This window comes from Rhipicephalus microplus, chromosome 6 (genome assembly GCF_043290135.1).
Source record: "Rhipicephalus microplus isolate Deutch F79 chromosome 6, USDA_Rmic, whole genome shotgun sequence".
Lineage (NCBI taxonomy): Eukaryota > Metazoa > Arthropoda > Arachnida > Ixodida > Ixodidae > Rhipicephalus > Rhipicephalus microplus.
In genome coordinates this window covers 7792692-7806171 of record NC_134705.1, presented here as the reverse complement: position 1 = coordinate 7806171, position 13480 = coordinate 7792692, and the positions used below count along the sequence as shown (strand labels likewise).

General features: G+C 51.2%; 2 protein-coding genes across 16 annotated transcripts in view; both read left to right on the top strand.

Moving 5' to 3' along the window:
* The first annotated feature begins 4881 nt into the window (after nucleotides 1-4881).
* Nucleotides 4882-8103, top strand: LOC142765155 (uncharacterized). The gene is made up of 3 exons (XM_075865730.1): nucleotides 4882-4977; nucleotides 6127-6630; nucleotides 7399-8103. The coding sequence occupies exons 1-3, from the start codon at nucleotides 4882-4884 to the stop codon at nucleotides 8101-8103; spliced, it is 1305 nt and encodes a 434-aa protein (XP_075721845.1).
* A 1528-nt stretch (nucleotides 8104-9631) lies between these two features.
* LOC119167754 (prolyl hydroxylase EGLN3) overlaps nucleotides 9632-13480 on the top strand; it is a 321255-nt gene continuing 317406 nt past the window's right edge. For 11 of the 15 annotated variants that reach the window (XR_012883846.1, XR_012883847.1, XR_005109295.2 and 8 more), the window contains exon 1: nucleotides 10640-10978. Coding sequence is in view for 5 of the 15 variants with exons in the window: in XM_075865257.1 (XP_075721372.1) it covers nucleotides 10820-10978 (159 nt within the window). In the remaining 10 variants the exon portion in view is untranslated. Of the gene's footprint in view, nucleotides 10979-13480 lie in introns of all 15 variants that reach the window. The other 4 variants (XM_075865259.1, XM_075865255.1, XM_075865261.1 and 1 more) reach the window with 3 other exon arrangements.

The following is a 13480-nucleotide window of genomic DNA, read 5'->3' as shown; positions in this document are numbered from 1 at the left end:
CTTCCCCAGGTGTTGCACTTGTAGTATTCACTGCAGCCACCTGATGAGGAGACGTTATTTCTCTTTCCTCATACTTCTTCAGCATATTCACGTGGAAGACCTTGATGCTCTGCCCTAAGTCAATTGCATAATCAACATCATTCTTGGCTTCAGCAACTTTAAACGGGCCCTTCCACTGCATAAGAAGCTTATTGGTGTCTGTAGGAAGGAGAATTAAAACCTTGTCACCGGGCCGTAGCCTTCTATGGCGGGTCTTACGGTCGTAATAAAGCTTTTGCTTTTCACGTGCTTTACCAAGCTCTTCATGAGCGAGGTTACAGGTGTGTTCGAGTCGGTTTCGAAGGTCCACAAGGTAAGTGTACGTTGTTCGCACTTCATCCTCAATGTTCTCGTTCGTCCACAGCTCTCTTAAAACACTCAAAGGTCCACGCACATGTCTGCCGTAGATTAACTCAAATGGTGAAAAGCCCAAGCTGGCTTGCGGTACTTCGCGATAAGCGAAGAGAAGAGGAGCAATGTAGCGATCCCATGACCGCGGCTTCTCCTGACACACCCTTTTGAGCATGGCCTTCAGCGTACCGTTGAATTTTTCGACCAATCCATTGGCCATGGCATGATATGGGGTGGTACGAAAAAATTATACAGTTAGTAGTCGGCCCACTTCTTTCATGAGTTCCGACGTGAAACTTCTACCTTGATCGGTAACCACTTCTCGAGGCAGGCCCACTCGGGAAAATATTTCAAGGAGGGCTTCTGCAATACTGACAGCGTCGATGCTGGGTAGGGCTACTGCGTCAGGATAGCGAGTAGCGAAGTCAATGAGGGTAAGCACATAGCGGTTTCCCTTATCTGATCGAGGAGATAACGGTCCGATCAGGTCAATGGCGACTCTTTGGAATGGTGTCCGTATGAGAGGCATGTTGCCCAACGGAGCGACTCCGACTTTCGCTTTCGGCGTTGTCCTCTGGCAGACGTTGCACGACTTGACAAACCGTCTGATTTCTTCATGCATACTTGGCCAGTAAAAATCCCCAAGGATACGGTCTGTGGTACGTCGCACGCCTTGGTGACCAGCCATAATGCCCTCGTATGCAACCTTCAAAATGTGTTGTCGAAGTGTCCTTGGCACGACTACTTGATTAAAGGTCCTCCCCGTAGAAAGGCGGTAATGTCGATACAGTAGACCAGCCTCTTCAGAAAAGTGGTACGTCGTGTCTTTATTGGAGTGAAACTCCTCCCCAATCTTGCTGAAGCAACTCTTCAGACTTTGGTCGTCTTTTTGGCTCTCAGTTAGCTGCACTCGTGTCACTTTTAGCGAACCAACTAGCGGAATCTTCATCATACTCTCCGTCTTCCCCTGCGTGCGGACGACGGCAGAAAGCAAGGTTGACTTTTCCCAGCATGCTGGGATTTTGCTCGAACCAGTCGATTCAGGGAACAGGGTGTCAGAGTACTCCGAGGTAGTATCTGGCTCCTGTGGTCCTTTTACTCCTGAAATATTGCCGAGAACGAGGTCGTACAAAGGGTTAGTCATGCATAAAGCGTTTACATCACCAACGAAGTAGGGCGTGTGTATCTGTATGTTTGCTTCCGGTAGTTCCTTGGCCTTTCCATCCAAAAGCATAACTCTTGCCGTCTTTCCGGTCAGGCATCGACCCGGCACGAACTCGCGTCGGACAATGGTCGTGTTGCTCCCTGTGTCTCGTAAGACACGTGCGCGTTGTCCAAGCAGCCGTCCTTCGACCACTGGCATGTTGTCGACTAAGAACATAGGTTGGTTCTCGCCCTTCTTGGGGTATTCAGCAGCGCATGTCTCATCCTTGGACTTGGCCATAGGGAAGTAATCCTGTTTTTTCTGTTCTATCATGGCACAAGACACCGATTTGTCTTTGCTCTGATCCTTGCACTCGGTGGCTTTGTGGCCAAGCCGCCCACATGTTTTGCATTTCACAGACTCTTTCGGAACCACACGACAATCCGGAGCGCTATGTCTTTTGCGGTGACACAGAAAGCAACTCGGCTGTTTGTACTGTGACATAGCACCGGGTTTATTTGCCTCCTTTGTATCATCTGCAATTTTACCAATGTTACTGACTCCCTGTGCTTCGAGAAAGCGGTCGGTGCACTCTGAAAGGGATGTAAGGGTTTTGAATTCCCTCTCTTTCAGGAAGATGGCCAGCTTCGGATTACAGCAACGCAAGAATTGCTCGGCTATAACATGGTCACGAAGACCCTCAAATGTTTTGGGCACATCAGCCATCTCAATCCAGTTATCAAAATAGCTCGAGATCCTTGCTGCTAGTTGTTTCCCTGTTTCGCCATCTTCAGGCCGGGCTTTCCGAAGTTTGTCTTTATATCCTTGTGCCGTGAATCTGAAGCGCTGAAGTAGGGCTTTTTTCACTTTATCATAGTCGAGGGCCTCGTCAGCAGTCATTCGACCAATGACAGTGAGTGCCTCACCAGTTAAGCACATGCTTACGGCTACTCCCCATTTCTCTCTTGGCCATTCTTGCCCAGTAGCCACGCGTTCAAACCTCTGCAAATACGCGTGCAGGTCATCGCGTCGCTCGTCAAATAACGGTAGTAACTACTGCGGATTCGGGCATGACGGGTTTGCCGATGGGGCGAGTGCTGCCGCCGCAGATTGCTGACTTTGAGCACTTTCCTGTAGCTGGAGCTTAAGTTGGAGGATTTGCAGCTGCCTCTCGTCTGCTAACCGTTGCCGCTCGTCCGCTAACCGTTGTCTCTCGGCTGCTTCTTTGGCCTCTTCTCTCTCAGCTGCGCGCTCATCTCTCTGCCTAACTTGCTCTCGCTCAATCCATTCGCGAAGTTCTGCGCCAGACAAGCCTAACTGAGCTGCTACAGCCGCTAACTTGTCGAGATCCATGTCTCTCGTCTTGTGCTGCGTGCACACACCTGACTGGCGATTTCCGCGTTCGAGATGTTACTGGCGGAATCCTGGCAGGCTCGCCAAGTTTGTTATGGTGTAATGTGGGCCCAGGATCCGGAATAAATCAACCGGTAGTCAGGTGACTGTACACACAACACAGACTTCAACACAACCGATAACTCTTACAATTCACACACAACACACTATAGCGCTCCTTATTTACATGCCAAACGTCCTACGCGCCTCGGCACACGAACTGTCCTACTCTTACAATTCACACACAACACACTATAGCGCTCCTTATTTACATGCCAAACGTCCTACGCGCCTCGGCACACGAACTGTCCTACTCGCCGTTATGACTGCTGCCGCTGCGGCGAGGTCGGTCGTCACCGGTGTTCCTTGTGCAGTCACGCTGCCTTGACCGTGGTGAGGTGGTGGTGGTGGTGATGGTGGTGCTTCAGGCCGGTAGATCACCAGGCCACTGCAGTGCAGGTTAATGGCCCGTCGCCAACATGAGCCGCGGCCACCTCGTGCCACCACTCGGGCCCCAGGACCTCAGGCCACGAACAGACTATGCTGCCGGTCCCCGTGTCAGCGCCGGCCACAGAGCGGGAGGCCAGCTCACCAGGTCCGCAAGGCTGCCGGACACATGGTTGAGTGACGCAGCCCGAGCAGGAAGCCAGCTCACCAGGTCCGCAAGGCTGCCGGACGCCTGGTTAAGCGATGTCGCGACCCGAACCGCCGACCAGCAGCTGCCGTTCCCTCTTCGCCCCATCACGGGCCACACAATCCACATCATTACAATATGCATGGCTTTTGTGGAGTACGGTCGTTGTGCTGCCCCACCCAATGAACTTTTAACTTCGTCCCGTGCACGATTGTCGTCTATATTTTTTTCCACACCTTCATTACAAATTCACTTCTATTTTTTGGGCGTGATTAGGATAGGTCTTTCCTTCTGTGCACTACCACACATTTTCTTGCACTTTTCAGGATAATATATCAGCTGAGAGCGCGTAAGGTGCTTAAGTTTGTAGTAATTTTATTTAGTGAGAGTACGACTTCACTAAAGTTACTATTGAGTTCAAACGCTAGCATATTGGTGGAGAAATGTGAGCCGCTTATATGCCACTCTGCGACTTTTTAAATTAGTGATCATGAAAAAATTAGTCTCTTTTACCTAAAGGCAATCGATGTCAGTGCACGTTAAAATTTCCGGAGTCCTCCAATACGGCGTGCTTCATAAGCAGAAAGTGGTTTTGTGGCGACGCAAAGCGGTGCTTCTGTGTGCGGTGCAGAGAGCGCAAGCGCCCGCACGAGAAAGTTATCTTCGAGCGGAAGGGTGATAATAAAAGTCAGTTGTTGTTTGGGACGCGAGTTGTTCACTTGCGCAGCTACCGAGCGACGCGTCACAACATTTGTGACCCGGACTTAGAATACAGACACAGCGACCGGAGTGTCGAACCAGCCGCAATATGGATTCAACGTCCACGACCGACGCCCCTCCGACAGTCTCCTCAGTCGACGGTAAGCTGCCCCCTTTTTGGACTGCCGACCCCGCACTTTGGTTCATACAAGTGGAATCTCAGTTCGCAGCCAGACGAATCACCGCAGACCTTACGAAATACCACTACGTAGTCAGCAGTCTGCCGCCCGCCATAGCCAGTGAAATCAGGGATCTGTTGCTCGCACCACCTGTCGAAAACGCATATGCAATGCTAAAAGAAACCCTTATTCGCCGAGTTACGCCCTCCAAACCACAACGACTGCAGCAATTGCTTCGCGGCACGGAACTCTGCGACCGTACTCCTAGTCAGCTCTTGCGGCACATGCAACAGTTGCTTGGCGGAACATCAAACACGATAGATGGAGTATTGCTCCTAGAACTTTTTTTGCAAAAGTTGCCTTCAGGCGTCCGCATGGTCATCGCGGCCTCAGAACACAAGGATTTAACCGCAGCCGCCGAACTTGCTGACCAACTGGTAGCAATGACACCGCCCACACCCATGGCTGCCGTGCAAGCGCAACAGCCTCTAAACGAACTTCAAGAGATGCGTGAGGAGATTGCTCGACTCGCCGAAACAGTATCAGCTTTGCACGCTAGCAGGAGGGCGCAAACGATAACCGAACCTAACACGCCGCTATCGCAAGAGCAGCACGAGCATATCTGCTGGTATCATCGGAGGTTCGGAAGTAATGCGCGTAAATGTGTCCCACCGTGCGCGCACTCGGGAAACAGCCGCGGCAGGCACTGAGGGCGACCAGTGCTACTACGTTGCCTCCAAGTCGTCCCTCCGTATTTTTTATTACCGACCGCAACAACGGAGTACGTTTCTTAGTGGACACAAGCGCCGAGGTGAGCGTTATACCGGCGTCACAAGCTGAAAAAAAGAAACCTAGTACATCGCCCTTGCTAGCTGTCAATAACACGGTGATAACAACATATGGCCATCGTTCACTGTCGCTGAACTTCGGTTTCGGCAGAACGTTTAGCTGGGTGTTCATAGCTGCTGATGTCAAATTCGCAATACTAGGCGCAGACTTTTTCCAGTTCTTCGGTCTGTTGGTCGACGTCCGCATAAACGGCTTCAAGATCCCGTTTCTCGGGGAGTGGTACAAGGCACGCCGTGTTGGCACCCCCCTATCAGCCCGGCCTTGCTCAGTCCGGCTGGAGAAGCGTACTTCACCGCAATACTACAAGAGTTCCCAGAGCTGACACGACAGCCACAGGCATTTCCAGAAGTAAAGCACGGCGTCCTGCATCACATCGAAACCACAGGCCCACCGGTCTATGCGCGACCACGGCGCCTGTCACCCGAGAAGCTGCGGTTGGCTCGACAGGCGTTTGCCCACATGATGGAACTCAGGATAGTACGTCCTTCATCCAGCCCATATGCGTCACCTCTTCACATGGCCCCAAAATCAACAGACGGTGATTGGCGCCCTTGCGGGGACTATCGAGCGCTGAACCGGGTAACCGTGCCAGACCGTTACCCAGTCCCACACATTCATGACATGACCTCCTTCCTGCATGGTGCTACCATTTTCTCTAAAATAGATCTAGTGCGAGCATATCATCAGATACCCGTAGCACCGGAGGATATCCCCAAGACCGAAATAACAACGACGTTCGGAATGTTCGAGTTCCTACGCATGCCTTTCGGCTTTCGCAATGCCGGCCAAACTTTTCAACGGTTTATGGATGGCGTTGTCCGTGGCCTCGATTTTGCAAGGTATACCTCGATGATCTTCTGATTGCTAGCAGCACTCCTGAAGAGCACGAGCGGCATCTGCGCTACGTACTTCAGCGACTGACAGAGAACGGCATCGTTATCAATACGGCAAAGTGCGTGTTTGGGGTACCGACACTATCATTTTTGGGCCACAGCATTTCAAGTGCCGGAGTACAGCCCCAGAAGGACAAGGTGGAAGCAGTACGGCAGTTTCCACAGCCGAAAAACCTCCGCCAGCTTCGAGAGTTCCTGGGACTCGTGAATTTCTACCGTAGGTTTATCCCGAAATGCACCAACATCCTTCACCCTCTCCACAGCCTACTTGCGGCATCTGGATCTAAGGCAACTGCCATTCAGTGGAACGACCAATCCACACAAACATTCCGGATGATAAAGGAAGCTCTCGCAAATGCTACCATGCTCACGTACCCGCAGCTGGGTGTTCCTCAGTGCGTCATGGTGGACGCCTCCGATGCAGCGATTGGAGCCGTGTTGCAGCAGAGGGTGAGCGGAGTGTGGCGACCGATTTCCTTCTTCTCCAGAAAACTGAGCCCGTCCGAACGAAGGTACAGCACCTTCGGTAGGGAACTCCTGGCTATATACGCGGCTATCCGGCATTTCCGAGATTATGTGGAAGGACAAGAATTTTTTGGTGCTCACGGATCACAAGCCACTCACCTACGCATTACGCGCGAACTCCGATTCTGGTGCGCACGTGGCACGGGAGCTCCGCCAAATGTCGTACATCGCAGAATTCACGACAGATATACGCCATGTTAGTGGCACAGATAATGCTGCTGCCGACGCTCTTTCGCGCGGTCTAGTGAATGCCATCAGCCTGCTGAGCGGCGTGGACTTCACCACACTTACGACGGCTCAACGCAGTGATGGAGAATTGAAGCGTCTACTGACGTCTTCAACCAGCGCCTTGAAGCTGCAATGGTTGGAAGAACCCACAGGATCCGTATGCTGCAACATGTCTACAGGCAAGGCCCGACCGTTCGTACCCTCGAACCTCCGTCGCAGCATTTTTGACTTGCTGCACAGCCTGGCGCATCCCGGGATTCGAGCCACGCAACGGCTATGCACAGCGAGGTTCGCGTGGCCAGGAATAAACCGGGACGTCCGATACTGGACACGAGAGTGCATCGCATGCCAGCGCTCCAAAGTTCAGCGACATACTGTGACCCCCTTGGGATATCCTTCCCTCTGCCGGACTGTCGATTTGCCCATGTGCATGTTGACATTGTGGGACCACTGCCATTGTGCCAGGCGCAAAGCTACTTGCTAACCTGCATCGATCGCTTCACGCGATGGCCGGAGGCCGTGCCCATTCCAGACATGACTGCTGATACCGTCGCCCGCGCATTTATCTTCCACTGGGTGGCCCGCTTCGGAGTGCCGGCAACCATGACTACGGATCGCGGAACACAGTTTGAGTCCGCCCTGTTCGCAAGCGTCACCCGGCTCTTGGGTACTCACCGCATCAGAACAACTGCCTACCATCCGATTAGCAACGGTATAGTGGAAAGGTTCCATCGCCATCTGAAGACGAGCCTGACGGCTACTTCGAGTCACAGTTGGGTAGAGGCACTGCCGTTTGTTCTGTTGGGCGTTAGGACGGCTCTGAAAGCGGATATTGGATGCTGCTCCGCTGAACTGGTGTACGGAACAACGCTTCGCCTCCCAGGGGAATTTTTCACTACCAGTAAGGACGAAAACGTGTACGCGAACGCGGACTACGCCGTGCGACTGCGAGACATCATGAGCAAGCTACGTGCTGTTCCTCCGCGTCCGCCCACAGCCCGGCCAGTCTACGTGGACTGGGAACTCTCCTCCTGCTCTCACGTGCTTGTGAGGCACGATGCCGTACAGCCTCCACTCCGGCCCCGTACGACGGGCCTTTCAAGGTGCTGCGACGGGCAGACAAGCACATTACAATCGACAGAGGTGGTCGTCACGACGTGGTTTCTCTAGACCACGTAAAATCAGCACACGTGGACTCCGACAGTGAAGCACCTGCACCACCTAGAGCTCCATCTTCGCAGGCACACCCGGCAGACCACGTAGCGCAGCCCCAACAACTCCTCGAGCAGTTCATGCGGAGTGGACAATGTACGAGACCCCCGGTGCGCATGAACTTATGAACCGTAGTGGGTCGTCCGAGTGCGGCCGTTGTGCGCGCACTCACTAGGGGGGGGGGGGGGGGATACTGTGGCGACGCAAAGCGGTGCTTCTGTGTGCGGTGCAGAGAGCGCATGCGCCCGCACAAGAAAGTTATCTTCGAGAGGAACGGTGATAATAAAAGTCAGTTGTTGTTTGGGACGCGAGTTGTTCACTTGCGCAGCTCTGCCGAGCGACGCGTCACAACAGTTTCATAAATAAATTATCTAAAGGCACTAAAACTGCGAGAGCGCAATACGAAACTGGCTGTTTACAGCGTATATTGCATCCCGCTGATGACGCGCTCATGTTTAGCGATACTTCATGCGCCAGAACGACGGCCAAAGCAAGAATATGCTCAGGCAAAAGAAGAAAAGCAATGAAAATGCCTATGAACCGGGGTTGCACAAGAGTAGTTTGTGCTTGAAGCGCTGGCAAACTAACCTTCGCGCTGCGTTGGCTGGGAGCAGCAATGCGTCGCTTCTATGATGATGATGATGATGATTAAAGGCCTCCCCTTTGTATCGGGGTGACGGCATGCGCCATCTAGCCTACCTTAATAGTTCGAGTTTAAATTTTGTCCCTCAACTCGGATGTCTTTTTAATTTTCCCCAGCCGCTACTCTTGGCTGGGATGTTATTTTATCGACTTCTCTGCTTTTCCTCCAGCCGCTGCTTAGTAATACCTACTGCTGACCAGTTAATGCTTCCATCAACCGCGAAGCCCAGCGCCTCAGGAAGTGTGACCTTCCCCCCATTTCTTACCGACTGAATCTTTTGGCATTCCATGACTATGTGGTCGATTGTTTCCTTATTTATGCCACATCCAGTACATGTCTCATCCTGTGACGAATATTTGCTCCTGTAAGTTAGAGGTCTCAAGCAGCCAGCCCGCGCCTCAAAGAGCAACGCACTACCTTTATTGTTGTCATAAAAGTTATCTTTCCGGATCTCTTGTTTGCTTGCCTTGTAGATTCCCAGCGATCCCTTCTTTTCCATCCTCTCTTTCCACATGAACGTCTCTGTCTCCCTCACTTGCTTTTTAACTGGCCCCCTTTGCTTATTTGCCGCGGTCAAGTTATATTTAGTCACCAGCTTTCGCGTCCTCTTCCGCCATTGGGTGTCCACACTTTTCAGGTACAGGTATCTGTGCACTCTGGCTGCCCAGTTCTTCTCATCTAAACGTCTAAGTCGCTCCTCAAACCGTATTTTACTTTGTGCTTCCCTCGCCTCAAATGAAGCCCAACCCATATCGCCTTGTACAGCCTCGTTTGTAGTCTTACTGTGAGCTCCCAGAGCTAACCTGCCGACTGCCTTTTGGTTTTTGGTTAACCTCCAGCCCCAACAGGATATCTGACTTTAAGCATAATACGGCATTAGAGAACGTGAGCGCCGGCACCATTACCCCTTTCCAGATGCCTCGTACTACCTCGTACTTATTGTGTCCCCAAAGTCCTCTATGTTTCATTACTGCTGCATTTCGTCTCCCTTTCAGTTTGAGGTGTTCTTCATGAGCATTCAGGTAGCCTTTTCCTTCATTAAGCCAGATCCCCAAGTATTTGTACTTATTTACTAATGGTATGGCTTCCTGTTGTATCCTTATTGGTGCTACATGAGCTTCCTCGTTGAACACCATGACTCCAGATTTCTGTGGGTTAAAATGTAGGCCTAGGTACGTTGCCTCATCACCACAAATGCCAGCCAGTTTTTGAAGTTCTTCCGCATTATCCGCCAGCAGCACTATATCGTCTGCGTACATCAATCCCGGAATCCGTTGCTCCACTAACACTCCATTGCGTCGGTGTGACAAATCAAAGCCCAATCCACTCTCCTCTAGTCGTCTTTCCATTCCTCTAATGTACAGTGTGAACAGCAATGGCGAAAGAGGGCACCCCTGTTTTAAACCACGACCTCCTCTGGTCGTGTTTTAAACCTCTTCGAATGTACACGGGCTCTGTGTATGTACGCCCTTCCCATGTAATGTGTGCCTTGTTATCCTCATATATTGCCCTTAGCAGCCCTACAAATTCTGACCCAATCCCCTCCTCTTCCAGTATATGCCTCAGCAATCCCCTGTCCACGTTGTCATAGGCAACCTTTATGTCCAGAAACAGTAGCCATGTTGGTCTGCCCTGTGCTGCCGAAATTTCGATGGTCTGGGTTATGACGAAAAGATTGTCTTCCAAGCGTCGACCCGGCCTAAATCTATTGCAGGTGGTTGTGGCGCCATCTACCAGGTGAAATATAAAGTGTGTCAGTGCACGGCCTCCAGTCAGCCCACTACCCCTTTCTAGAACACTTTAGCGCCGTCTCGTAGAACACCTACCAGTTTGGCCACTTCCTCCGTGAGTTTGGCCGTCTCGCCTCGCGGTATTGCAGTTCAGTACGCCGCCGCTACGTATTTGCATGTTATTTTGATACAACAGCCCAAAGGTACAGTTTCTGTTCTCTAAACTGTGTTCTGTGGTAGAACCGTTACTGCCTTTCCGTGAAATTCAACAGTGTCAGTCGCTGTTATTTCGTCTCGCGTAATGTCAAGCGTTTCCGACGACTTCTACTGTCAATTCTGCGGTAGTACGTCTGGTCTGCGCCGATGCGCGCAATGCCATGGCATCTACTACTGCAGCAAGGAGCACCAGCGTTTGCACTGGCCTGCTCACAAACACATCTGCAAGCGTGGCAACGCGCAGGTACGAGGTTTCTGTTATCAGTGTTAACAAGCACCACTCTGGTGCTTGTTGTTAGTGCGCAAGTGAGAGTGAGCATGTCATCGCGAAATAGCAGGCGCACATTCACGAGCCTAATCGTCGCCTATTTTCGGCAAGGCTATTGGGTTTGCGACACTATTGTCACCGATGTGCGCACATGCCGAGAGCAGACGCGCCGTGACCAATATTTATGACCATTTTGATGTGTCTTGCGACGCCATCTATCACGGCGAGGCTGCGTGTGGCAGTTTAAACAAGCACTTCTTTGCACGAGTTCGCATCCTTGCTTTATAATCCCCCCTTTCATAAACATTGGAGTTAGCACGTTAAGCAGCAATTGTCACTCCCATTTTTCTGGCATAGGCATGGTGCAGTCGAGTTTTCCATTGTGACAACAGCGCCAGAACGGAAACAATAGGGAGTTTTAAAATAGCGCACCGCAAGCCCTTGCGGTGCAGTCGCTGCCACTGCAAATGCGTCGTAACGCGAGCCGCCGTTCGCGGCCCGCCTGCAGAAAATCCAAAATAGCGGGCGGCGTGTGAGGCCCGCATGCGTTCCACGAAGAGCTGTGTGTAGCTTCCGTGCATTTGGGTTTGATGTCGGGAATCAAACATTATTTTAAAACTCGTACGGCGCCCGCAACTAAAGCAACGCCCGCAACACCTGCAAACATTATTCTAAAATTTCTAAGTTTCTGGGTGTAGCGTTTGCGTATGGGTGCCATATGAGTTCAAATAACGTTTGTCCCCCACCACCACAAAGGGGCTCTGCGGGCCGCACGCTATTTCGGATTTCTTGTGGGTGGACCACAAGTGCGAATGGCAGTACCGCACTGCAAAGGCTTGCGGTACGCTATTCGAAAACACCCTGAGGAGACGGGGTTAATCAAAATGAAACACGATGCGCGAGTCTGGTCTCCGCATGAGTGGGGCCTGCTCGGGTCTGATCCCGGCATGAATGGGCTGGTGGATGGCTGCTGGCGTCCTCAAGCCCCTGAATAAAAAGTAACGCCAACTCTTCTCTCCTCATTCTGTGGCGTTGTTCGCTCTCTCTTCTTGCAACCGTGGCTCCACCTATGCGGCACTTAGCGAGCAGACGCTCTCTGCATCAAACGCTGTTGCCGCAAATCGCTCGCGCTTGTCAGCTGGTATTGCGATAAGGTTTTTTCATATGAAGGTATTACTGGCTGCCGAAGCCCGAGAGGACATCATAGACAGGCTGGCATACAGAGAGAAAAACTTTATTGGCAAGTGTGTTAGACCCCCTTGGGTATCTGGACCACCGCACGGTCCCATGTTATGTCTGCACGGCACGCATGGCCGTGCCTCCTCGTTGCTTTGTGTTTGTGTTTACCCCCATGCTTTCAGTTCGCGGAACAATCATGAATTACCAACTAACCCTCCCTTCCATCCTATTGCATGCATGCCTCTCATCACAATGACATTGGCAGCCCGAGTTACAGCAGAAAGCTGCAACGTCAGGTGACATCGAAATGTTGTTGCGCTTGGGTGGCTTTGTTATTGGTGGCGAGAAACTACCTCGCAGCATGGTGTTCTTTATCAGACTGCTGACAGCTACGGTTATTTATTGGCGAGATGGCACAAAGAGAAACACGCTTTCTCGAAGCAACAGGCGCTGTGCTGAATATCTGAATTTATTAGTCAAAGAACGTGGTAATTGCATATTAGCAAGTAAAGATGAATGCACACGCCATGTTCTTCTCTCAAAAAAAATCTTAAATGCAGTGAATGCCGATGCTGCCATAAAATGTGCCTTCATTGCAAGCTGAGAAGGGTCCCAACCTAAAAATCATTGATCTTATGTCGTGGTGGACAGAAATGAGATGTGCGTGGACGAACATTACAAATAAGTGGAAAATGAACATGCGGCACTTATAAAGATGAAAACCTAACAATGTTAGCGAAGTGTGAAGAGATGCTTGCATTCCTCACAGAGCCAACACGATTTGAAGTCATCCCAGCAGCTTTTATGAAGCGAAATATTCTGGCGTAGTGCGACTCGCTTTCAGGCAAAATCCAAAAAGTAGCTTGCCATCAACTTAACGTATATTGCAACTTCTAGTACACCAACCAGTAACTGCAAACAGAAACCAACTGAAATCACACCACAAAAGTGCGAAAAGCAGGTCGATACAGGCTATGCACACACACACGTTGACCTGTTATGCACTGCTATGGAGGTCGAGCTCTAAAGAAGTAAAAAACAAGAGTAAGCGCGTGTGAGTGGCACGGACGGCGTTTGGCCAATGGTTGCACCAAGCAATGAGGCTAAGCGCAGGAGAGGACAAGAGAAAGTAACAATAGTTGTCCTTACTTTTATATTATTCAGGGGCATTATCGCATCTCTTTGCTCCGTGCCCCCTTACGGCTAATGTCAGCGAACTTGGGACGGGGCAGTGCGAGAAATGCAGCTCTCTCTAGTTAATGTATGTTGCCTATGTCTAGGCAACCATTTAAGTCAAAT